Genomic DNA, 27,400 nt, shown 5'->3' on the forward strand with positions numbered 1-27,400 from the left:
CTATATAAACTTGTTGCCACCATGTTCCCATATGAATGATGACATGTCACTTTCTCTGAGGAAAGACACTGTATGCATCAAGTCTTCCTGCACTTTTATTTCTGCAGGAGAACTTCTTGTCAATTTAATTCATTGTGTTTGTTTGTTGTTGCAGTCAGCATCAATTTCTTTTCTTTATTCCTGCCTCCTCTTCTTGTTAGAGCACGATAGCTGTTTCCTCATTTATTTCTGCAAAACACCCTTTTGGGGAAGAGCAGTGAGAAGGAAGAGTTATGAAATATTAATTAAAAGAGAAGAAAAGTTACACTAAAATATTAAATATTCCTATAAAAGAATTATAAGTAATGTTATTTCTAATATATTAACTCTGTCTTACAAAGAGTCCTTATGTCAATGGATTCTTCTCCTTTCTTAGTGCCCCCAGCACCCAACAGCTCTCCCCTCCCTGCCTTAAGAGAGATGTATGAAGAATCCGTAGCTTAAAGTGAACCATCCTGTTTGTGGTCAGTTTACACTTGGTCCATTAGAAATTTCATTTCAAGCTGTATTATATGTATGGTGGTTTGTTTTTATAATAGTGTTTTTCATAGCCTGGAATGGTTATAATTGAAAGTACTGTGCTCTTCATAGTTATGAGTAACTACATCATTTGAGTTTCACTTTGTCAGATTGCTTTTAAACTATGGTTAAAACTTTCAATAAATACAAAGTTGGTAGGTACTTTATAAGCAACACTGGTAGGTAGTTTATAAACAATATTATATGTACTCTAAGAAGAAAATGAAGCAAAGTATTTTGGATGATTTTAGTTATGGCAATAGCACATAAATAGAATCTAGTTTGCCATTTCTCTTCAGTATGTCTTCACTTTAGACTGCCATACTTAATCTTTTGAGTCCCTCTCTAATGAGTGACAAACTGTTGAAATTTTAAGTACTTAGCAAATAGTTAATTTCCCTCAGTAAGCTGTGGGCCTTTAGATGTTACTTTTATTTGTGCCATGTACACATATGGAGTTATTTCACTTTATTTTAAGCTACCTTGATTTTGTCTTACTAAATTATATTTTACCTTATAAAATAGTTGAAATGTGCTTGCCATTTTCAGGTATTGTAGTAGAATTCTACTTAAAAACAGTAGTAGTTGAAAGTGTTTTTTTAGCTTTGAATTTGCTGCTTGGAACCATTTAAATTACAGAGTCATATTAATATGCCCTTCTTACGTGCCATCTAACAGGAAGTCTATCAGTGCTGTTACTCATATATAGTAACATTTCTTTGTAGCCATCTCTGGATTCCTTACATATAATAGATAAATCCACAGTGTCTTTTCCTTTTCATTAGCTGTGCGTTTTTTTCTGATGGTAAAGATTGTTATTCTTATAAACACTGTACCTTGTAAAATAAAATGTAAAGACATTTCCACTTTCTTGTAAAGTTAATCTGATCTCAGAGGCAACACATTGCTTTACCTTATAGAACCACCAAAAGCAGACTTACTATTCGTCTCCCTCCCCCCAAAAAGGGCATCTCAGTGCATTCATGACATACTTGATGTTCACATCGATTCGAAGACTTGCCTCATGCTGCTTGCCTGGTGCCGCCGCCTTGCTCTTCTTAATTAAGGAAAAAAGTCATGAGAACAACTTTTATGTTTTTGGAGACAAGGAGTATTAGTGGATTTAATCTCTCTTGGCCAGTTAACGGAAGTCCTGTTCTTGGCATCTCTTATGTTGTTCTCCTGACTTCTCCTTCCTCCTTTGCTCTCCCATTTTTCCCATTCTAATCGCAGTAATTCACATATCAAATCACACTCCTGATGCAGAAATTCTAGTCTTAGAAAGAGGCTATTTTAAAATTAAGATTGTTTGGAGTATCACTTGCTAGAAAGTGAAAGGAGGCTCTGAACTTGTGACTTCTATAATAATAACCAAACATCAGGAAATGAAGTGGAATATTGGTTTGATCTTAGAAATAAATTAACTTGGGCCCTACTAGTCATAATCAGAACATTTACAAGACAATATTTGTTGACAGTTATGCCACAAGTGCTTTCAGATGTATTAGTCCTAGCCAAGGATGTAATACAGCAACATTTAAAAATTTTGCATGAATACCTCAGGTTTATTTTTTCTAAAACTAGACAGAAGAAGAATTTTTGGAAGCTGTTAAGCTCTTCCTTATTTCTATTATGCCTCATCTGTCATCTCATTTATAGAAATCCTATTTTAAATTTCCCAAGACCAGGTAATCTTTATATTGTTTGGATCATGCTAGAACTTCAGCTGTCAGTTTTGGTTGTGCATATCAAAATATTTTATGGCAAACTCACCTACATACAAATTTACTTAATATCCATTTATTTAAAAATCTGCCTTATATTTCTCAGTATTTTTTAAGCTAACTTAATATCAGTGGTTAGTTCTTCCTTAGGGAGGTATGTGTTGTTTTTTGTTTGTTTTGTTCTTTTTCTTCTGTGTTTTTTTTTTTTTTCCTGTCTTTTTTTACTTACCAAGCAACCATTGATCACTCACCTTGTGTCAGGCACTGTACCAGAGGCTTGGGGTTATAATATAAAATGTTATAAGATTACACTTCACGGCATTTGATAAGAGAGTCTTGAAAACTTTTGTCAGTGGTTCCAGTGTTGGGTCATATTTTGAGGGCATGCGCCTAAAGGAAGTCCCTGAAGACCAGTGTGTGGGTTTGCACTTGACATTCAAGCCTCTACTTTCAGGGTTTAAAAGTCTTTAGTAGTCAGAAGATTACTACAGTACATAATTCCCATGGGTCTGTTATAGAATTTGCCAATTTGTCTCCGTTTCTTATAGTTTAACTACTTCAAACCTGCTGCTGCTTTAAGACTATGAGTTCCCGAGGCAGGGATCATCTTTATGTCTCTGATACCTGGCCTAGAGTCTGGCATATACTCTAAATAATTGATGTATAATAAATGATTCAATTTCATAAAGAGAAAGAAGATGGGGAAGAGCCAAGATTGAATAGAGGATTGAGCTAATTTTCCTCCCTTGTTGACTTTCTTTTTTTCCCCTTGTTGCTCCTTTTAAAGAAGTAGGCCATGTTGACTGAAGAAATACTCCGCACACCTGAAGAGGTCGGCCAGAGCTTTGCAAGCGCCACACTGATTTTATCACTCAGCATTGATCATGTTGTGGGGAATTAATTATCCTTAACAAAACGTCTTAATTATTAAGAAGTGAGATTTAAGAACAAAGAGCCAGAGGAAGAGAAGTTTGATTCCCAGTTTGACCTCTTACAAGCTGTGTGCCCTCAGGCAAATTAGTAATTTCTATTAGCCTCTAAATCTATTAAATGGGAATAATAATGGTACCTAACTCATGGGATTCTTTGACAAGATTAAATGACAATCCTAAACTCCTAACACTAAAGGAGTATTCAAATTAAAATTAATACCAGAGAGAAGGCCGATATAATGTAGAATTAAGCTTAGCACAGGGCCTTGCACACTGAAGGTCTCAGTAAGTAACAACTATAATTATTATGGTTTTTGTGGCTTTGTAACCATCAGCACTAATTTATAGTAATACAGTTGACCCTTGAATAGCACAGGTTTGAACTGCTCAGATCCACTTATATGTGGCTTTTTGACTTCGCTGAGGGTCAGTGCCCCTAATCTCTGTATTGTTCAAGGGTCAACTGTATATCATTACATATAGATGTGTATGTACACACACATGCATTAAATATACACATATACGTACATACTCAGGTCTCTATTTACAGCAACTCATTTCTAACTACTCAAAGTTATTTAGCCCTCAGAAGATTGTTTTGTGACTGTGTGATCGAAGGAAAAGGGTTAGGTTGTCTTGAGGGATATTTCATCCGGAGCTTGGAAAATTAGGCCTTCCACAATAGTACATGCTTTTCTAGCATCCAGATAACTCCTCTCTGCCAATTGTGTCAGTCAGTCTCTATCCTCTCCTCTGACTGTCTGCCTCTTTTTCTCCCTCTTTTCTTACATGTAGACATGCATTGACTATATACATTCTGACAGATTTATGTATTTTAACTCTTATCTGTCATTAACTACAAATTTCAATATTTCATACAAGGCAATTCATGTTTTCTTCTTTTTAAAACATCCTGTATTTTGGAAATATGCTTTGGTCATTCAGTGTATTCAACTGATTTAGACTGAACAAATGTTAGTTAAGTACATACATTATTTCATTTAATCCTCAAAACATTTCTGTGGAGTTAAGTCATAACCATTTGCCCAACAAAATACTGAGGCTACAGAGGAGTTAAATGAGTTGCCTGAAGTTACACAGGAAATAAGCACCACAGTTGGGAATCAGACATACAGTGTGGTTTCCAGCCACCCTTTCCACAGCATCATAACAGCCTGAACAGAAAGGACCTAGAAATCTTCATCTATGAGTCAACTGTCTCAGGGTAGATTACTTCCACAAATATTATCCATTCTGTAGTGATTTTTAGTTGACTCAACTTCAGAATGACCATTCCTGCCCTTGTAACCCTCCTTGTTAACTGGCAGAGTGGGAGAAAATAAAAGATTACAGGTCTTTGAGAAGAGAAAGAATAAGTGTTGAAGTTGGGAAGGTATCAAGTAAATGAGGGCTGGATAGTTTTAGCAAGGGAATGAGAAGGAAAGCTAAGGATGTATGTATAGAAACACAGATGAATTGAAAGATGGAGAAACTTGTACCTCAAGACTGTATCTTCTCCACTCAATGAGAAATGAAAGTGGTTTTTGGAGTGAGAAGAGAGAGGGATGGTCTGGGGAGATTTAGAGAAAGGAGGATGTCTGGAACAGTCTCTGTGGGATTCAAGAAGAGAAAAATGTTTGAAGTTGTTGAGAGACTTGTATCTTAGGAATGGATATTTTGGGGGCTTTCTAAAACATAGAACGTACCTTTTAAACCTTTTTTTTTTTCCTAATTTTATTTTATTTATTTATTTTTGGCTGTGTTGGGTCTATCGTCGCTGCACGTGGACCCTCTCTAGTTGTGGCGAGCGGGGGCCACTCTTCGTTGCGGTGCGCGGGCTTCTCATTGTGGTGGCTTCTCTTGTTGCGGAACATGGGCTTTAGGTGCACAGACTTCAGTAGTTGCGACACGCAGGCTCAGTAGTTGTGGCTCGCGGTCTCTAGAGCACAGGCTCACAGTAGTTGTGGCGCACGGGCTTAGTTGCTTCGTAGCATGTGGGATCTTCCCGGACCAGGGATCAAACCTGTGTCCCCTGCACTGGCAGGCAGATTCTTATCCACTGCGCCACCAGGGAAGCCCTGAACCATTATAAAGTGTACAAATCCGTGACCTTAAGTACGTTCCCAGTGTTGTGCAACCATCACCACTGTCAATTTCCAGAATTTTTTCATCATTTCAAACAGAAACTTTGTACCCATTAAACAATAACTCCCTGTTCCTGTCTCACTTTGGTCTCTGGTAACCACTATTATACTTTCTGTCTTTATGAATTTGACTTTGCTACATACCTCATATAAGTGGAATATATAATAACTGTCCTTTTGTGACTGGCTTATTTCACTTAGCGTAATGTTTTCAGAGTTCATCCATGTTGTAGCATGTCAGCATTCCATTCCTTTTTAAGACTGAATAATATTACATAAACAAGATATATACCACATTATGTTTTTCAATTGTTGATGGGCATATGGATTGTTTCTACCTTCTGGCTATTGTGAATAATGCTGCTATGACATTGGTGACAAGGAATGGGTTTTAAAACTACATCTTAAAAAAATCATATGAAATGATTATCTGCTTATACTTCCACACTGCTTAATTCTTTCTGAAAGCCTGGTTAATTTATTTGAGGAAAAGAAAACATTGTTTGACTACCCCTCATGGATTTGCTGAGCACATTCTAAGGTTGTAATGACCATAACCCACTTTAAGAATTCACATCAGTCACTTAATAGAGTGGAAAAAATGAATGGAAAAGTATTGTGATTATTAGATAACCTCCATCTCACGTTTTGGAAATAATTGAATTAGTTTCACCATAAGGACATGAGGGTCTTTCAGTCATTTATAAAATGTGGTCCTAGACAGCTTGGTAACATTTAGTTTATATTCATGGCTTTAAGAAATGTTAAAATTATCATGCTTTATAGCATTGCCAGCACTATCCGGTGATGTCTTTCTTATGGATATCTCATGATTTCCTATTGTCAGCCCAGCATATGAGATTCTGGAACTTCATCTTGAATATACTTAAACTAGATTATAGTTGTCACATTACTGAGGTTCAACTGTCTCATGCATTATGTTAACTTTTGTTAATTGATCAAGGCATACGTCAAGGGTAGATATGATTTATAAGCAAAATAATGTGTAATATGGTATTCTGGTCATTTTTAAATTTGAAGTAATTAAAAACAATTCTGCTACTATATCATTAGTTATCAATGTGTTTTGAACAGATATCAAAATAAAGAATAAAATGAATTGTTACAGTTCAAATTCTTTTACATGAGCTACTCAGCTAGGTAAAAAGTTCCTTCAAGGGCTTTGCAAACTAAACCAGTCAGTAAGTTACTCTGTTTGAACAAAAGAATATACTGATTGAATTAAGGCGGGAATTGTCTGTTAACTCAGAATAGGCTCATTCATGTTTATAAGTAGAGTCATGAAAATGATAAAGAATTAACTACAGTAAGTCCCCTACATACGAACGAGTTCCGTTCCGAGAGCGCATTTTAAGTCCAATTTGTTCGTAAGCCCAACAAAGTTAGCCTAGGTACCCAACTAACACAGTCGGCTCTATAGTACTGTACTGTAATAGGTTTATAATACTTTTCACCCAAATAATACATAAAAAACGACCAAACACAAAAAAATAAAGAAAACATTTAAAATCTTACAGTACAGCACCTTGAAAAGTACAGTAGTACAGTACAACAGCTGGTATGCAGGGGCTGGCATCGCGTGAACAGGCAAGAAGAGTTACTGACTGGAGGAGGGAGAGGAGGTGGGAGATGGTGGAGCTGCAGGATCGTCAGCAATAGGAGATGGAGGGCAAGCTGCAGTTTCACTCACACCTGACTTGATGGAACACACATTCACATCTTTGAAAGTTTGCAACTTGAAGGTTCCTATGTAGGGGACTTAACTGTACTTTAAAAAATAAAGATAGCTAATATGTACCTAGCAATGAAAAAATACTAATTCAATACCTACCAAAATCTATATTTTAAGAAAAGGGATGGATATATAATATTTACTAGAGGAGTATTCAAATTAAAACTAATAGTAAAGAGAAGATCAATATAATGTAATTCTATCAGTGAAACACTTAGGCAGTTCTCTGTAGTTTTGGCAGTTCATGTGTCAGCAGTTTGTGGAGAGTTCTATGAAGCTGAAATTCAGATTTGCAGTAATTCTTTTCAGTGTGGAATATAACAGTCTCAGTCATTCTGGGGTCTGTGATTTAAAAAAACATTTCTCTCTTTGATTGATCATAGCTATTATTGAAATAGCTGGTTAACATGTGACATGGTGCTATAATTTAGACAGAAGAAAATGGAATTGTGAATTGTATCCACTCAGCTTAAATTTCTCTGTTTCTTGTCTCCACAGCATCTTTTGTACTTTTTCTGCAGAAATGGCCCCTTAGCATAATGTTCCTACATTTTCCCAGGGGAAAAGGAGGATGTCACAGAGTCTTGTCCGAAGTATACAAGGGGAACTTGTACAACAAAAATATAAGGAAAAAATAAAATAAGATTCAGAATTTCCCAATACAGGAAATGAAAGTTTTATTCATTTATTTTATTTATTAATCTTTTTCTTTTTTTTAATGTGATGATCCATTTATTTATTTATTTATTTATTTATTTATGGCTGTGTTGGGTCTTCGTTTCTGTGCGAGGGCTTTCTCTAGTTGCGGCAAGTGGGGGCCACTCTTCATCGTGGTGCGCGGGCCTCTCACTATTGCGGCCTCTCTTGTTGCGGAGCACAAGCTCCAGATGCGCAGGCTCAGTAGTTGTGGCTCACGGGCCTAGTTGCTCCGCGGCACGTGGGATCTTCCCAGACCAGGGCTCGAACCCGTGTCCCCTGCATTGGCAGGCAGACTCTCAACCACTGCGCCACCAGGGAAGCCCTATTTATTAATCTTTTAAGAAATGTGCTTTACATATACATCTTGGAGTCAAGGAGGTGAAAATTTATGGATATGATGATGATTCACGTAATTTCAGATGTTTAGATTTGAGGCTAATCCCTACATAAATCATTCTCCCCTCTCTTCTTTTGTAGGTAAAAGTAAGCTGTAGAATAATTCTTATGACCAGTAGATAATAAACCAGGTGGGGAGCTATATGTGTTTGATGATTTCCCTGTTAAAAACCACTTTTCAGACTTTTTGCTTCATGTTTACACAGGCAGTTCTTAAAATAATAAATCAACTCTCCATTTAGAATGATCAGGGTGGGTTGATTTAGGATTATTTGTAGGCCCAGTTTGTGATATGGCCTGTGAACATTTGTACTTTCCTTTTTTAATATATTTAGCAAAACTTTGAAGATGAAGTTTGTACATTATTTTTTACAGCTTTATTGAGGAGTAATTGATATGTGATAACCTGCACTTAGTTAAAGTGTGCAATTTGATTTTTAAGTGTGAAATCACCACTCCCGGAATAAGATGATGAACATGTCCATCACACGCCACCCCCCCCCCCCAATTTCCTCCTGCCCCTTGTTAATCCCTCCCTCCCTCTCTCCTCCCACACCCTTCACTCCCTTTTCTGGCAACCACTGCTTTGGGGTATTCATTTTCTAGAATCTTATGTAAATGGAAACATACACTATATGTGTCTGTGGTGGTCTGAATCATATTCTTCTCATTCACAAATTTCTGTCTCCCACCAAAGATAGCCATTATGTGTAAGTTTGTGATTTTTACTTCCTTGCTCTTTTTTATACTTTTATTACTTAGGTATGCAACTCTAAACACTAGGGTTTGGTTTTGCCTGGTTTTGAACCTTACATAAATGCAACCCTATGTTCTTTTATATTTGGCTTCATGTCTCCTTTACACAATCTTAATATAATCTGGGACAGTACCTCACTTTCACTTTTCATGATCTTGACACTTTTTGAAGACTACTAGTTAGTTATTATATAGAACGCCCCTTAGTGTGATCTTTTGGGGGGGTGTATTTTTAGGAAGGCACACCACGAAAGCAACAATGTGCTGTTCTAGGTGCGTTATGTGGGGCGTGGGAGCTCATGTTGGTAATTTTGATTATTTGCTTAAGTGAGTCTGCTGGATTTTAAAGTTGCTATGTTTATGATTAGTAAGTGTTTTCTGGGTAGAAATTTTGAGACTAGGCAGATGTCAAGTTTCTCATCCTACCTTCCTCTTGTAGTTTTAGTATTTTTCAATGGTTTTTGCCTGCAACAATCGTTACTGTGGTGTTTTTCAATTTCAATTCGGCAAATATTTCAAATATGGTGAATTTCAATTTCCTTCATTCTTTTTCAGTGCATTAATAAGGATTGAAATGGGAAGAACCACTGTCCCCTCTTCCTCATATACTTATTAAGGATTTAGGAATATTTTACTCCATGGGTTATAATCCAGCACTATGATTTTATTTTGCTGTTTTGGCTTCGGTCCTTGGGAACGCCTTCAGCTCAGCATCTGTGTCTTTTTGACGTGCTCTCATCACTTTTCCATATCTCCTTACTTCCCAGTACCACAAGATGTTCCAGGCTCTGCTTATACTTTTCCACCCTCAGTCCAGAAATCAGCCCTTTCTCCAAAGAGCCCAGGTGTTTTTGTTTTTGTTTTTGTTTTTTAATTGGTGAAGATTGATGGTTGGAAACACAGATCTAGGTCCTCCGCACGGTTGTTGCTGCTGGGTGTCATTACAGACCCTCTCAGTTGTCAGGGCTAGGAATGTATTTATTTCTACGGGCACACAGATTCTTTATTTAACCATGTGATTGTTGTTGTTGGTGGTGGTGGTTTTTCATTTTTTTCATGAAAGTCTAGAGCATTTTGTTACTCCTATACCAGGGTTTAGAAAGCAAACCAGAAGAGAAAAGTGTAGGCTATGAAAAGTCTGTAAGGATAATAATAAACTCACTCATTTGCTAATTCAAGTTTCATCTGGGGCTAATGGCATATGCTGCTTTTACCTACATTCTACTAGAAGTCTCAAAGGATGATGTAGGCCTTCTCAATAATGTGCATTTTCTCAAATTCAGAAGGGCCCTACTGATCCCATATTAAGTGCATTTACTTTCTCTTTTTTTCTAGTATGAAATATATTGGATGTAGTCTGCTCTTTGGAGAACTTGCTCATTGGCTTCGAAGTGGGATTTTATTTAAGTCAGTCAGTATTCATGATACTGAAAGTTTTTTCAAAGTATTTTGTTGCAGTTGAAAAGTTTATCAGTTAGTGGGTAATGTAATTAGGGCTTGTAGATAGAACAGTTAATTTTGAGTTATGTAGCTTATTTTTAGAAAGATCCCCTTTGCCTTTTTTTAACTTTTAATTTGAAATAATTATAGACTCGATTTCCTTTTAAAGCAATTTTTTGTAAGCCTGATATATTGTCAGTGAATGATGGTGAATGAGGTTCTTTTAAATAATGTTCTTTCTATTACCTGCCAAGTTTTATTTTTCCTTTATGTGAGAAAATTTTCTGGAAATAATTTTGCAGCTTTCTTTCCAGAATAGATATTTGTTAATATTTGTATTTGGGAAATTGAAGCAAAATGAACATTAGACTTGCCTATCTTTACTTTTTTCGAAAGCTCTAATAGATTTCCTTTCTTTTTTTTTTTCCCAGCAATGCCCTTTTTTTTTTCTAATATCTTTATTGGAGTATAATTGCTTTACAATGTTGTGTTAGGTTCTGCTGTATAACAAAGTGAATCAACTATACGTATACATATATCCCCATATCTCCTCCCTCTTGCGTCTCCCTCCCACCCTCCCTATCCCACCCCTCTAGGTGGTCAAAAAACACCGAGCTGATCTCCCTGTGCTATGCGGCTGCTTCCCACTAGCTATCTGTTTTACATTTGGTAGTGTATATAAGTCCATGCCACTCTCTCACTTCGTCCCAGCTTACCCTTCCCCCTCCCCGTGTCCTCAGGTCCATTCTCTACATCTGCGTCTTTATTCCTGTCCTGCCCCTAGGTTCTTTACAACCTTTTTTTTTTTTTAGATTCCATATATGTGTATTAGCATACGGTATTTGTTTTTCTCTTTCTGACGTCACTCTGTATGACAGACTCTAGGTCCACCCACCTCACTACAAATAACTCAATTTCGTTTCTTTTTATGGCTGAGTAATATTCCATTGTATATATGTGCCACATCTTCTTTATCCATTCATCTGTCAATGGACATTTAGGTTGCTTCCATGTCCTGGCTATTGTAAATAGTGCTGCAATGAACATTGGGGTGCATGACTCTTTTTGAATTATGGTTTTCTCAGGGTATATGCCCAGTAGTGGGATTGCTGGGTCTTATGGTCGTTCTATTTTTAGTTTTTTAAGGAACCTCCATACTGTTCTCCATAGTGGCTGTATCAATGTACATTCCCACTAACAGTGCAAGAGGGTTCCCTTTTCTCCACACCCTCTCCAACATTTATTGTTTGTAGATTTTTTGATGATGGCCATTCTGACTGGTGTGAGGTGATACCTCATTGTAGTTTAGTTTTGATTTGCATTTCTCTAATAATGAGTGATGTTGAGCATCCTTTCATGTGTTTGTTGGCAATCTGTATGTCTTCTTTGGAGAAATGTCTATTTAGGTCTTCTGCCCGTTTTTGGATTGGGTTGTTTGTTTTTTTGATATTGAGCTGCATGGGCTGCTTGTAAATTTTGCAGATTAAGCCTTTGTCAGTTGCTTCATTTGCAAATGTTTTCTCCCATTCTGAGGGTTGTCTTTTCATCTTGTTTATGGTTTCCTTTGCTGTGCAAAAGCTTTTAAGTTTCATTAGGTCCCATTTGTTTATTTTTGTTTTTATTTCCATTTCTCTAGTAGGTGGGTCAAAAAGGATCTTGCTGTGATTTATGTCATAGAGTGTTCTGCCTGTGTTTTCCTCTAAGAGTTTTATAGTGTCTGGCCTTACATTTAGGTCTTTAATCCATTTTGAGTTTATTTTTGTGTATGGCATTAGGGAGTTTTCTAATTTCATTCTTTTACATGTAGCTGTCCAGTTTTCCCAGCACCACTTATTGAAGAGGCTGTCTTTTCTCCATTGTATATTCTTGCCTCCTTTATCAAAAATTAGGTGACCATATGTGCGTGAGTTTATCTCTGGGCTTCCTATCCTGTTCCATTGATCTATATTTCTGTTTCTGTGCCCGTACCATACTGTCTTGATTACTGCAGCTTTGTAGTATAGTCTGAAGTCTGGGAGCCTGATTCCTCCAGCTCCGTTTTTCTTTCTCAAGATTGCTTTGGCTATTCGGGGTCTTTTGTGTTTCCATACAAATTGTGAAATTTTTTGTCCTAGTTCTGTGAAAAATGCCATTGGTAGTTTGATAGGGATTACATTGAATCTGTAGATTGCTTTGGGTAGTATAGTCATTTTCACAGTGTTGATTCTTCCAATCCAAGAACATGGTATATCTCTCCATCTGTTTGTATCATCTTTAATTTCTTTCATCAGTGTCTTATAGTTTTCTGCATATAGGTCTTTTGTCTCCTTAGGTAGGTTTATTCCTAGGTGTTTTATTCTTTTTGTTGTAGTGGTAAATGGGAGTGTTTTCTTAATTTCCCTTTCAGATTTTTCATCATTAGTGTATAGGAATGCAAGAGATTTCTGTGCATTAATTTTGTATCCTGCTACTTTTTTACCAGATTCATTGATTAGCTCTAGTAGTTTTCTGGTAGCATCTTTAGGATTCTCTATGTATAGTATCATGTCATCTGCAAACAGTGACAGCTTTACTTCTTCTTTTCCAATTTGGATTCCTTTTATTTTCTTTTTCTTCTCTGATTGCTGTGGCTAGGACTTCCAAAACTATGTTGAATAATAGTGGTGAGAGAGGACAACCTTCTCTTGTTCCTGATCTTAGAGGAAATGGTTTCAGTTTTTCACCATTGAGAATGATGTTGGCTGTGGGTTTGTCATATATGGCCTTTATTATGTTAAGGTAAGTTCCCTCTATGCCCACTTTCTGGAGGGTTTTTATCATGAATGGTGTTGAATTTTGTCAAAAGCTTTTTCTGTATCTATTGAGATGATCATATGGTTTTTCTCCTTCAGTTTGTTAATATGGTTTATCACGTTGATTGATTGGCATATATTGAAGAATCCTTGCATCCCTGGACTAAATCCCACTTGATCATGGTGTACGATCCCTTTAATGTGTTGTTGGATTCTGTTTGCTAGTATTTTGTTGAGGATTTTTGCATCTATGTTCATCAGTGATATTGGCCTGTAGTTTTCTTTCTTTGTGACATCTTTGTCTGGTTTTGGTATCAGGGTGATGGTGGCCTCGTAGAATGAGTTTGGGTGTGTTCCTTCCTCTGCAATTTTTTGGAAGAGTTTGAGAAGGATGGGTGTTAGCTCTTCTCTAAATGTTTGATAGAATTCACCTGTGAATCCATCTGGTCCTGGGCTTTTGTTTGTTGGAAGATTTTTTATCACAGTCTCAATTTCAGGGCTTGTGACTGGTCTGTTTATATTTTCTATCTCTTCCTGGTTCAGTCTTGGAAGGTTGTGCTTTCCTAAGAAATTGTCCATTTTCTTCCAGGTTGTCCATTGTATTGGCATATGGTTGTTGTAGTAGTTTCTCATTATGCTTTGTATTTCTGCAGTGTCAGTTGTTTCTTCTCCTTTTTCTTTTCTAATTCTATTGATTTGAGTCTTCTCCCTTTTTTTTCTTGATGAGTCTGACTGATGGTTTATCAGTTTTGTTTATCTTCTCAAAGAACCAGCTTTTAGTTTTATTGATCCTTGCTATTGTTTTATTCATTTATTTCTGATCTGATCTTTATGATTTCTTTCCTTCTGCTAACTTTTGGGGTTTTTTGTTCTTCTTTCTCCAATACCTTTAGGTGTAAGGTTAGGTTGTTTATTTGAGATGTTTCTTGTTTCTTGAGGTAGGATTGTATTGCTATAAACTTCCATCTTAGAACTGCTTTTGCTGCATCCCATAGGTTTTGTGTCATTGTGTTTTCATTGTCATTTGTTTCTGGTATTTTTTGATTTCCTCTTTGATTTCTTCAGTGATCTCTTGGTTATTTAGTAGTGTATTGTTTAACCTCCATGTGTTTGTATTTTTTACAGGTTCTTCCCTGTAATTGATATCTAGCCTCATAGCGTTGTGGTTGGAAAGATGCTTGATATGATTTCAATTTTCTTAAATTTACCGAGGCTTGATTTGTGACCCAAGATATAATCTATCCTGGAGAATGTTCCATGAGCACTTGAGAAGAAAGTGTATTCTGTTGTTTTTGGATGGAATGTCCTATAAATATCAATTAAGTCCATCTTGTTTAATGTATCATTTAAAGCTTGTGTTTCCTTATTTATTTTCATTTTGGATGATCTGTCCATTGGTGAAAGTGGGGTGTTAAAGTCCCCTACTATGATTGTGTTACTGTGGATTTCCCCTTTCATGGCTGTTAGAATTTGCCTTATGTATTGTGGTGCTCCTATGTTGGGTGCATAAATATTTACAATTCTTATATCTTCTTCTTGGATTGATCCTTTGATCATTATGTAGTGTCCTTCTTTGTCTCTTTTAAAGTGTTTGTTTTAAAGTCTATTATGTCTGATATGAGAATTGCTACTCCAGCTTTCTTTTGATTTCCATTTGCATGGAATATCTTTTTCCATCCCCTCACTTTGAGTCTGTATGTGTCCCTAGTTCTGAAGTGGGTCTCTTGTAGACAGCATATATACGGGTCTTGTTTTTGTATCCATTCAGCCAGTCTGTGTCTTTTGGTTGGAGTATTTAATCCATTTACATTTAAGGTAGTTATCGATATGTATGTTCCTATTACCATTTTCTTAATTGTTTTGGGTTTGTTTTTGTAGGTCTTTTCCTTCTCTTGTGTTTCCTGCCTAGAGAAGTTCCTTTAGCATTTGTTGTAAAGCTGGTTTAGTGGTGCTGAATTCTCTTAGCTTTTGCTCAGCAATGCCTTCTTACTCTAAAAATTTCTTTGGTAGCCACACTATAGAAACATTTAATTACAAGCAAATTTTTTTGGAAGTTATTAGCATTTGTATAAAGGTTATATTAAGGTTCACCTAATAGGAGGACGAAACAATTATCTGGTACTAAATGAGTCATGGTTTTTATTTTAACATATGTGTATAATGCATCTGTAAATGCTGAATTAATGCCTTTACTCTTGGCATTTAAAATGTGTGAATGCTATATTATATACAAATACCCTGTCATAATAAAATGGTGCCTATTATTTGACAATAATTATGTATACAATTTGGCATAATAATCTTTTGAAAGGTAAAAGCATTTTAAGAAATGTTCCATCTTAGAAGTTGGAATTTATGTTCTCAAAGTATTAATTATTTTACACATAGCAAACATTTAAATTATGATACATATTAAAACCCACTCAAACGAAGGTGGTAATGTAATTTATGTAAGGAATAATACGTACATGAATGAGAAAGAACAGTATTTAAAAAGCAAAATATATATATGCTGTGTAACTAACATATTTAAGATATTTCTTGTTTAGAAGGTAGTTATTAGATAGGCAAGTTGGAGGAAGGGGAAGACACACTGAATAGTATATTGGCAAGCTTCCTAAAATGCATATACATAGTAATTAGAGGCATATTGATTTTTAAATGTCAGGCAGCTTTTATTCTCTTCCTTTTCTATCATGTATTTGTATGAACAGTGACTATTCTTACTTCTAAAAGAGGCTTATGAAGCTTTTAGTGATCATTTGTTATATAGGAAATAAATTACCACTGCTATATAAAACTAACATTAAATTTGTGATACTAGCAGTTTGTGAGAGATTTAAAGTTTTGCTGCTTTGATTAATTTCTTATTTGTCAAATGATGGTGAAGAAATTCTCCATTTCCTAGTTGAGATGTGGGGACATTTCTTATGCTTTCTACTTGCATCCAGTGAACAAATATCCCTTTAGTCATGTTTGTAACCTTCAACAACATGCTAAAAGGCATAACTGTAAGTATCACTCACATGCCGAACTTAAGTACTGTAGCTTTTTGCTAAATTGGTTTAATTTATTATTGTGTTTGCCAGCTATTAGCTTTCCTTTAGTGGCCTTCAGTACTTTATAGGCCTTTAAAGAATGTAGGGAACAGAGGATGTTGCTAGGAGATAGAATATCTATCTACCTATTTCATAAAATCTGAGGTGCTTTAAGAGTGAACTTTATTAGTCTTACTAGATCAAGTCAGTGGAAGGTTAAGTAGGGGTAGAAAAATTTCCCCTTCTTTCCTTCTAGGTTCTTTGGTGTAATAATTAAATTGACATAGGACAGATTAACAGGAGAAAAACATATTTAAGTTAGTATGTACGGGATCCCCAAAGATAAGAGACTCAAGGGTAGGTCGAGCAGTTGAGGCTTATGTGCCATCCTGTGCTAAGGAATGGGATAAGGGCCTGGGTCTTCAAAGGGGATGGGGTTCAAAGCTAACAGGATGATGAGAAGAACAGATGTTTTGTATTTAGAAGTCTGCCCTGCCATGCAGATAGGTCTTTCAGATAAAAACGTTATCTATGGTAATAGCTCTCTTTCTGGGCCAGGCCCCCTATCTAAGTTCTTTTAGGCAGTTACTAGAGAGGTAAAAGTTTTTCCTGAGTCTCCTAGGTCTTGATTGCCTTCAGCTCAAAATAATCCACACGTCAAGGTGGTGTATTTTGGGTTGGTGTATTCTCCCCTTCACTAATCATACAACCATCTCACACTCACCTGGTGACAGTGATTACAAGATACCGTAGAGTAATTAATTTAATTATGACCTTCTCATACCCAGCACGACTACATGCTCCACAAGCATAGTTCTAATGATGGTATTTCCTTATTCACAGTGTTTCAGTGTAGTCAAGAATGATAGCCCTCTTTAAATAGGAAGGAAGGAATGATGCCGGGAAGGTAACCATTTTACCCCCACCCTCTAGATGGTTTGATTTTTATTTTCATGTGCATTTATTGTCTGTACAAAAAAATAAATATTACTTATGAAATATAGATAAGACATTTGACGTTCTTCATGGCCCATTCCAAACCTTCTTTGGGTTTTCATGTCTGACTAACTTATCCCTTACTTCAGCCAGACTTGTTTACTTTTGGTTTCAAACCTTCTGCATTCTCAGGATATAGTTTAAAATTTCTCCCTTTGCCTTACCAACCCTTTAAAAGTTAAGCCTAAATTCCTCTTCAGGCTTCTCCAGCTCCCTCCATAGAAGGTATTTCTCACTCCACTACTTTGCAATGGCAAATACCTCTAGAATAGCATTTATCAGAGGCCACTTTTTGTTAGGGTTAATTGTGTATCTGGTTTTCCTGTTAAATTTTGGGACTGAACTGTTTAGGTTTGTATTATCTCCATAGTGCATAGTATAGACACACAGTGAGTGTTTCTTGAATTGAACTTTTATAGATTTTTAAATATATGCATTGCTTCTTTTAATTCTCCCCTATGTAGTAATTTTGCTAGAATTACTAGTGTGTTAGACTGTTTTACATTTAAGTTGCCATTCTCAATATTTACCCATCATTTTCTGAAGTATAAGAATTATTCCTTTGCTGGTTACTATTCCATCGTGCAAAAAGACAAGAATAATTGCATAGATATTAATTTTTTCATAGTCGGTATCTATTATACAAATTTTGGTAATTATACAACCTCATATTTAAGGAAGAGTATTTTATAAATAATGCTTTTTTTTCCTTTGCAGGTTACTTCCTCAGAATGTTGGCCTTCTCTATGTTGGAGGTTATGAAAGACCCTTTGCACAAATCAAGGTATGGTTGTTCATTTTCTAGTATATTTTTCCTAGATACAGTTCACTCGTCGAGAACCCACCAAAACCCTGCAAATAACTATCACAAAAATTTGGGAATGTGAATTATTAATTTCATTTGTTTTTGCATATCTCTGATGAAAAAGTAATTCAGTTTTTCAGTGAATCGATTAGTTTAATAATCTTGCCCTTAGTAGTGTTAATTTTGACCATTGCACTTCAGTGATTAGTTAAGAGTACAGTTTAGAGCCACATTACCCTTTTTACCAATAGAATTTTTTGACAGCTTTATTGAGGTATAATAGGCATACAGTAAAATATACATATTTAAACTGTACAATTTGACATACCCTTGTGAAACTATCACCACAATCAAGATAATGAACATATCCATCACCCCTAAAAGTTTCCTTGTGCCCCTTTGAACTCCCCCGTCCTGCCCTTCCTTTTTCTTTTTCAGTCCCCAGGTGACCACTGATCTAATCATTATAGATTAATTTGCACTTTCCAGAATTTTATATAAATGGATCATACTGTATTTCTTTCTCTCTCTCTTTTAGCTTCTTTCATTCAGTGTTATTATTTTGAGATTCACCCATGTTGTTACACTTCAGTAGTTCATTCTTTTTTATTGCTGAGTAGTATTTCATTATATGGTTTTAGCACAGTTTCTTTATCCTTTCACACGTTGAGAGACATTTGGGTTGTTTCTACTTTTTGACTATTATAAATAAAGCTGCTGTGAACATTTGTGTACAAGTCTCTGTATGGACATATATTTTCATTTCTCTTGGGTAAATACCTAAGACCAAAATGGCTGAGTTAAATGGCAGTTGTATGTTTTAACTTTTTAAGAAACTACCAAACTATTTCCCCACCAGCAGGGTGAGTGCCAGTTCCTCCATATCATCATCAACATTTGGTATGGTCAGTCTTTTTAAGTTTAGTCATTCTTATAGGTATATAGAAATTCATTGGAGTTTTAATTTGCATTTCTGTAATGACTAATAATGTTGAGCATCTTCTCATGTACTTATTTGCCATCTGTACATCTCTAGTGAAGTGTGTGTTCAAAACTTGCCGTTTTTTAACTGGGTTTTTTGTTTTCTTACCGTTGAGTTTTGAGCATTCTTTATATATCTTCTGGATGTAAGCCCTTTATCAGATATGGGATTTCTTTTAACAGGATCCTCAAAGAGCAAAAATTCTTAATGTTGGTGAAGTTCAGTTTATTAGTTTTTTTTCACGGTTCTTGCTTTTAGTGTTGATCTAAGAAATATTTGCCTAGTCCAAAGGCCAAAAGATTATTCTCCTATGTATTCTTCTAGAATCTTTATAGTTCTAGGTTTTACATTTAAGTTTATTATCCAGTGGAGTTAATTTTTGTATATGATGCAAGGTTCAAGGCATAGAGGAATGTTGTCCCCCTACACCCCAACCTTGTTTTGGCCCGTGGATATCCAGTTGTTCCGAAACCATTTGTTAAAAAAGGGTATTCTTTCCACCATTGAAGTGCCTTTGCATCTTAGTTGAAAATCAATTCACCATGTGTGTGTGAGTCTATTTCTGAGCTCTTTATTCTGTTCCATTGACCTATGTATCTATCCCTCTACCAATATTGCACTGTCTTGATTTTTGTAGCTTTAGAATTAAGTCATGAAGTCAGGTAGTGTAAATCCTGAAACTTTGTTCTTTTTCAAAGTTGTTTAGACTACTCTGGGTTCCTTTAATTTCCATGTGAATGTTAGAATCATCTTGTCAATTTCTGTAAAAATACCTGCTGGAATTTTGATCTGGATCACGTTGAATCTGGAAATCAATTTGAAGAGAAATGGCATCATAACAGTGTTGAATCTTACAATTCATCAAAGCCACATATTTCTCCATTTATTTAGATCTTTAATGTCTCTCAGCAGTATTTCATTGTTTCAGTGTGTTAGTCTTGCACATTTAAAAGTAAATTTATGTGTAAATATTTTGTATTTGTGATGCTATTTTAAAAGTATTTTTTATTTCAATTTACGATTGTTCATTGCTAGTAAATAAAAAGATGATTAAATTTTGTGTGTTTACTTTAAATCCTACAACTTTACTATACTCAATTAGTAATTCTAGTAGCTTTTTTGTAGCTTTCATAGGATTTTCTACATAAATGATTATGTCATCTACTAATAGGCACTTTTCTTTTTCCTTTCTGATCTTGATATTGATACCTTTTATTGCTTTTTCTTGCTTTAGTGCACTGGCTAAAACCTACAGTACAAAGTTGATTAGAAATGGTGAGAACAGACATCCTTGCCTTGTTCTTGATCTTAGAGGGAAAGCATTCAATTTTTTGTCAAAAATTGTTTTTATAGCAATATTAGTTGAGGGTTGAAGCACAGATTCCAACTAGGCTTTCTTGTAAAACGTGGAATAATATTATGAACATTCAAGGCAGTAAATAAAAAGAAAGGTTTGCAGTCATCCTTTTCCTTTGTTATTTTAACTTTATTAATGTTTTCTGACAGACCTGTAAAATTTGATTTGTTTTTTGGTTTAGTATTGGATTTTTCCTCACATTTGTTTCTTGGCTCCATGAGTTAATTATTTTTCTCACGTTTATTTGTCGGATGTGATTTTGAATTCCTTTCCCCCTACATACATGACATATTTTTATGCTTTGAAAAACAAAGATTTTTCAGAATAGACTGAGCCTGAATAGGACATATAAGATATTTAATACTGAAGCAGTTTAGTCACATTATTGACATTTTAAAATGAAAAACCTTCTTTAGCTACCATAGCATCAGCACTTCTTTAAATACCTTCCTTAATTTAACTTAAGACACTCTCAGAAGTCCACATTAGGGTCTTAAGTTGTGGACCCTCTTGAACGTTTCTGATTCCCTAAGTAATGACAAGCATTCAGGTACATTTTTTTAAATTCTATTTTTAACATCCCTGGAACACAAGTGGAGTTGGCAAGAGTCTCTTCATAAACCTCCCTCACTATCCTGTTCACCAAATTCTCCAGTAGAGGCAGGAATTCTAATAAGTTTCAGCAGAAACATTTCTAAAAGCCCAATTTTTTTTCTGTCCATTGGTTTGGAAAATCCTGTTTCTCTGTATTAGAACTGAAATAATGAAAAAGTGAGAGGCTTATCTGATATATTTAAGGAAGGGTAGAATTTGTGCGTGTGTGTGTGTGTTACATGTTGTCTCAAAAACATAAATGTATGTTATGTATGAGGGTGATTCCTCCATCACTCACCTGATTCATTAACATATCATTTTCTTTATCCAAGCCCTTTCTAACAAGCCCAGTGACAAAGGTCAATCCTTTGTCAACCCTTTATGCCTGGATAATCAACTCAATAGAAAAAAGTCCATTATTTTAGGGCATCTTTTTCCTTTGATGTTGCTATGGGAAAGGTTTCTCTCATGTACTGTGAAAGGATTTCTTATCCTCATTAATTGTTGAAGTTCTTTTATAATTCCTGTGGTTCTTACGAAAATGCTGTATAGATCCCTACCTGATTAGAATGCTTGTAAGTTAATTGGAAAACAATTTTTAAAAATCATAGTTTAAATGCTTGAGATTAGGGTAGAAATTTAAGGTTCATTCCCTGCCCCTTGCCTTGCATCTGACTTCTTCTGGACATGAAATACCAGTATTTGTTTGCTGTTAAAACTAAATGTAATGATGCTGTACTGTGTGGCATAGATATCAGATATAACCTTTAATAAATGGAAACTGTTTTGCTTTCTTAAGAGAGTATTGGTTGAATTTTTTTTTTTATAAATCAAGATAGAAAATTTTTCATTTGAATATTTAGGAAAAGGAATTCTCATTTATTAACATCATAGGACTAAGTGTGAGTGGCTTGGTGTTAGAGGCTACATTTGTTAAAGTGGCATTTTACATTTGTATTTCTAAAAAGGAGCTCCAATTTATAAAGATCAGAAAGAGAAAAAGGAAAACACAAAAAGGATGGTGGATATTTGGGCTAGTGTTAAATGAGTTCAGAAAATTTGCTATAGCGTGACAATAGTTGTATGTACTATTAGCATATAACATGAATTGTTACAACCACTCTTTCTCTCTCTCTCTGTCTCTCCCTCCCTCCCTCTCCCATTATTACCCATCTTTTAGTTTTAGTTTTCTGTCCAAGCCCTAGGTAAAGATACCAGTGTGTACAAACATGGGACTTCATTACAGTCTTAGACCAGTACATCTTCATGCTAGTTTCAGGTTTCATTATTTTTAGAGGAAGTTATTCCAACTTTACCTTTCATATCTCTTAACATCTTCTGAAAGTCATCAGAATAAGTTTTCATGGGAAATTTGTCATCTGAAGAACTTGATTTTAAACATGCATGATTATTCTCTTATTTTAAACTAAAATATGATAAACTAAATAAAACACTGATCATTTTATAATGAGTTGTAATACAGAGTAAGAAAAGAATTGCCTCACATATCCACAGCTATTGTTTAGTGCTGTAAATGAAGTAGGTTTCACCCTCATCCAAGACTAACTTCTTTCAACTCTATTGAGATTAAGATAAGTTTCTGGATGTACTGGGCTGTGTGTGACTTAGGGTTTTCTTAAGTAAGAGATATGTTTCATTATATCTTTATATGTAGTCTTTGAAATTCAAAAGGGAAGTTTTGAAAAAAGTAAAATTTTACTTAATTCTTATTTGTATGCTTTCAAGTTGTCAGAAGCTTTTTGGGGTGGAGGGGTGGTTATTTCTGTATATCTTTGCATAATACCTTTATCTTAATTCAGTGCGTATATAATTCTATTGTTCATAGTTTATTTTTGTAGACATGGTCAAGTTTAAATAATAGTTTACATTTTATTTATTTATTTTAAATTTTATTTATTTATTTATTTTTGGCTGCATTGGGTCTTTGTTGCTGTGCACGGGCTTTCTCTAGTTGTGGCGAGCGAGGGCAACTCTTCATTGCGGTGCGAGGGCTTCTCATTGTGGTGGCTTCTCTTGTTACGGAGCACAGGCTCTAGGCACGTGGGCTTCAGTAGTTGTGGCGCGTGGGCTCAGTAGTTGTGGCTCGTGGGCTCTAGAGCGCAGGCTCAGTAGTTGTGGCGCACGGGCTTAGTTGCTCCGCGGCATGTGGGATCTTCCCGGACCAGTGATCGAACCCATGTCCCCTTCATTGGTAGGCAGATTCTTAACCACTGAGCCACCAGGGAAGTCCCAATAGTTTACATTTTATACCTATTATTCTGTGTTGTTTTCTAAAGCATTTTACGGTGCAGTAAATTTCTCAGTGCTATTCTCATAGGGTTCTAGTCCTGGAGACTCCACTTACCAGCCATAATCCATAAAACCAAGAAGGATTGAAGCCTGTCAACATCACTTTTAGTCAACTCAAGGATCGTTATGGAAAGTCTCAGAGCCACAGGGCTGTCCCTCTCCACCAGGCTTGGTATTAGTTGCCTCTTGACAGCCCAAGAAGTGTGTGAAGCTGTGAGGCTGAGTCACATACAGTTTTCACTTTGACACTGTGGAATGGCTGAAAAATGTCTTTTGTATTTTAACTATGAATTCCATGCAGCAGCCATATGTGAAATGTAAGGAATATAACTGTTACTCTGAGGCAGTTATTTTATAGTCAGTACAGCTGGGTTATTCTCTGCCTCAGAGCTTGGTTCCATCCCTGCTGAGAGACTGGGTGCCATTAGTCACAGTCTCATACTCTAGGCTTTCTGAGCTTCAGTTTTTAAGTCTCTTTACAGCCCAGGAAATATAAAATTGGTGTAAAATTGGTGTTTGTATTCATATACATATGCAATAGATGAAAGGAAATAGTGATCTCTTCTTCATTTTTGAAATCATATTTGAAAATCCATCAAACCATTCCCTCAGACTTTTTTAAATTAAAAAAAGTAGAATATTTTTCCTTTTCAGGTATATTGAGCTTGGATTGTTATTTGTTACTTAAAAATATCTTTGAAATGCCTAATAATGTGTCAATTTTAATTTTTAGGGTAAATTAAATTTAAAGATAAAGTATTTATTTGGGGTCTCTCTTAGGAAATACTGAAAAAACTAGGAAAACTGATTTGTTTTGTTCACTGACTGATGATGTTTTAGAAAATGTGTGGCTCATTAGATCAACACTTTTTACTAAAGGAAATTATTTAACATCCATATTTTATTTTATTTTATTTATTTATTTTTTTAAGAGTACATTGAAGTTAGAGATAGGTTCAGAATAGGTAGATTTTAAATTTATTTATTTATTTTTGGATGTGTTGGGTCTTAGTTTCTGTGCAAGGGCTTTCTCCAGTTGTGGCGAGCAGGGGCCACTCTTCATCGCGGTGCACGGGCCTCTCACTGTCGCGGCCTCTCCCGTTGCGGAGCACAGGCTCCAGACGCGCAGGCTCAGCAGTTGTGGCTCACGGGCCTAGCCGCTCCGCGGCATGTGGGATCTTCCCAGACCAGGGCTCGAACCCGTGTCCCCTGCATTGGCAGGCGGACTTCCAACCACTGCGCCACCAGGGAAGCCCCAACATCCATATTTTAAATCTCTAAAATATCTGAAGTATTACATCAGATATAGATGCAGGCCTAGAACTGAGTATCATAGTTTAGTGGCTTCCAAACTTATCACCATGACCTGTAGGAATGTAAGAAGTGTATTTTCATTGAGTTCTAGCACACATACACATATGTGTATTTATACACACACAACATAAACCAAAGTTTCAAAATAAGTATGATTTTCCATTCTGTTCAGTTTATTTTTCCATTGATTTAGTTTTTAAATGTGGGTCTCAACCCACTAAATTAACTTCTCTGTTTGGAAAATGGGTCACGACTCACAGTTTGGCAAACACTGCTGCAGGGTAGGACTTGTCCAGCTAATGCTGCCATCTGCCACATTGATGCAGTGCAGGCGATGGTGAGGAAGCTTACCTGCCCCTGAGTTGATGATAGTCCTCGGAGTGGCTTTGGAGGGGAAGAAAGTGATGCGATGTCATAGTTGCTGGGGAGAGGGAGGAAGAGAGTATAGGAAAAGATAAATGAGAAGTGACTTAAGATGTTTTATGGAGCCAAGCAAAGCTATTTTCTATTTCAAAAAGACCCTAATTCTCATAAACAGAGAGACTTCTGTGCCTACTCTGTCTTCCAAGTGATTTCATGTATTTTGAGGCTAGAGAGACAAATAAAGGTAAGATCCCCATAGATGAAAAAAACAGAAAGAAACAGAGATGAGTGAGAAATTGAGAGAAAGCAGTGGAAGCAGATCTAGATTAGTGTGCCATATTCATTGAATAATGGCTCAGTTTTCTGTAGTACTGTGAGTGGAGAGGCAAATTTTCAGTGTCTCATGTTGCAGTAATCAGAGCAGACATGGGTATTTCTTTGTTGAAAGCAGATTCAGAAAGTGAAAAAAAACTTTAAAAAAAACAAACAACTCACAAACTGTGATGGAAGCCAAAAGTCTCTCTACTTATATGCAATAACTATTAAGTTGCTGACAGCATTTTATCCTGCACACTTGCTGACAGAGTGCTTCAGGGCCACTGCTGGGCTCTCTAGTGAGCCCATCTAGTAACTTTCTGGATGTTAAAAATCATGCATTGTTACCAACAAATCACATCGAAACTGCAGACTTAGGGTTTCAGAAAGTATTCAATAGCAGTAGTTTTCCTGCCATTTTTACCAAGGTGCTTTCGGCCATGTTATTGCCAAAACTGATAACACTTAAGGCCTGTGGTCATACATGTTTCAGTTTCAGTATTCTTACCTTCATGTCCTTAAAAAATTTATCTGTTTGCAAGAATATGAGTCCCATAGGGCTGGGCTGTGTCTTGTGTACTTCTGTATCCTCAGCAATTAGCCTAGTGCCTGAGACATAAAAACACTAAATAAATATTTAACATTATTATTGAAGAATGCCTAGAAAACCAAATATTGGTTGTTTTTTTTTTTAATTGAGGTATAGTTGATATATAGCATATTAGTTTCAGGTGTAAAACATCATGATCCAATATTGTACACATTGCAAAATGATCACCACAATAAGTCTACTTAACATCCATCCCTTTACATAGTTACAAAACAATTTCTTCTTGTGATGAGAACTTTTAAGATCTACTCTTTTAGCAACTTTCAAATATACAATGCAGTATTATTAACTATAGTCACCCTGCTGTTAACATTACATCTCCAGGACGTATCTACCTTATAATTGGAAGTTTGTACCTTTTGACCCCCTTCTTCATCCATTTCTCCCACCCTCACCCCTGCTTGCAGCAACGACTAATCTGTTCTCTGTATCTATGAGCTTGTTGTTGTTGTTGTTGTTTTAAACCATCAAGTATTTACCATGAAGTTCATCAGAGTATTTAAAACTCTGGTTCTAATTACATACATATTTACTGCCTTAAAACTTTATTTTCTGATCTCTTGAGCTGGGATATCTTTGAGGCAATATAAATTAATTTTACTTTCTAATTTAAGATTGTGGTTGTAAATTGTTATTAACATCAGTAACTTTATTTGAAATGTAGATTTTGTGAATTATTCTGAGAACATTTTAAATCTAGTCCTCAAATTATTTTCCAATTAAGAAAGCATTTTTCTTAGCTGGATATTCCAACTACTTTCAATCTCTCTTGAGCTAGCCACTTTATAGAAAAATATTAGAAATCATTTTAGCATATTCTAGTTTTTTTGAAAACCAGATCTATCATATCAAGCTGACTTCTTGTTACGTGTGATTTGGAGAGAAAAAGACTAAACAATTCTTTTTTGTAATTTTGAAATGTTCTCAAAAAAGGAAATGGTATCATGCTTACTTACATATTTATAATGCACTGGACATCCTATTTTGGTGAAAGGAAATAACATGGTGTTTCTTATCCTGTTGGGTTTTTTCCCTACCAATGTTTTACTTCTAAAAAGAATTTCAAACGCACTGACAACCATGTAAATAGAAAAGGTAATATCTAAAATGACTATTGTAGAAGTCATATTTCTGACAAATGCCATGGTTTCTGATCTAGATTGTACATTAGACATCTAGAAGTTATGTATTTCACTTTTTCGCACAAAAGGAGAAAAATAATTTCTCCAGTAAATAGTCAGTTAGGAAGGAATATTACTTGTCCGCTTGCCTAATAAAGTTTGAAAAAACAACCCCGCCCCCCCCAAGGCAGAGGTGGCAATAAAGACCCATTTCAAGTGTATCATGGCCATGGTTCAGGCAGCTAGGGAAGCTCCAGACTGGTGTTCTCTTTGTTGACCCTTCGAGAACAATAACAAACTATGAAACTCTGAGACTAGATAATACAAATCCATTAATGTTGCCAATGATTTGTAATGGGCACTATTAAAGTTGGTACCTTGAGCACCTTCAGAAGTTTGAGACTACTGCAGTAAGTGATATT

General features: G+C 35.7%; 1 protein-coding gene across 5 annotated transcripts in view; it reads left to right on the top strand.

Annotated features, from left to right (window-relative positions):
- Positions 1–27,400, top strand: part of RNGTT (RNA guanylyltransferase and 5'-phosphatase) — a 323,844-nt gene that overhangs the window by 167,444 nt on the left and 129,000 nt on the right. For 4 of the 5 annotated variants that reach the window (XM_036871771.1, XM_036871768.1, XM_036871767.1 and 1 more), the window contains exon 14: positions 17,925–17,991. In XM_036871771.1, the coding sequence (XP_036727666.1) occupies positions 17,925–17,991 (67 nt within the window). Of the gene's footprint in view, positions 1–17,924; positions 17,992–20,228; positions 20,460–27,400 lie in introns of those variants that run through there. The other variant, XM_036871770.1, reaches the window with a different exon arrangement.

This window comes from Balaenoptera musculus, chromosome 12 (assembly GCF_009873245.2).
Source record: "Balaenoptera musculus isolate JJ_BM4_2016_0621 chromosome 12, mBalMus1.pri.v3, whole genome shotgun sequence".
Taxonomy (NCBI): Eukaryota; Metazoa; Chordata; class Mammalia; order Artiodactyla; family Balaenopteridae; genus Balaenoptera; species Balaenoptera musculus.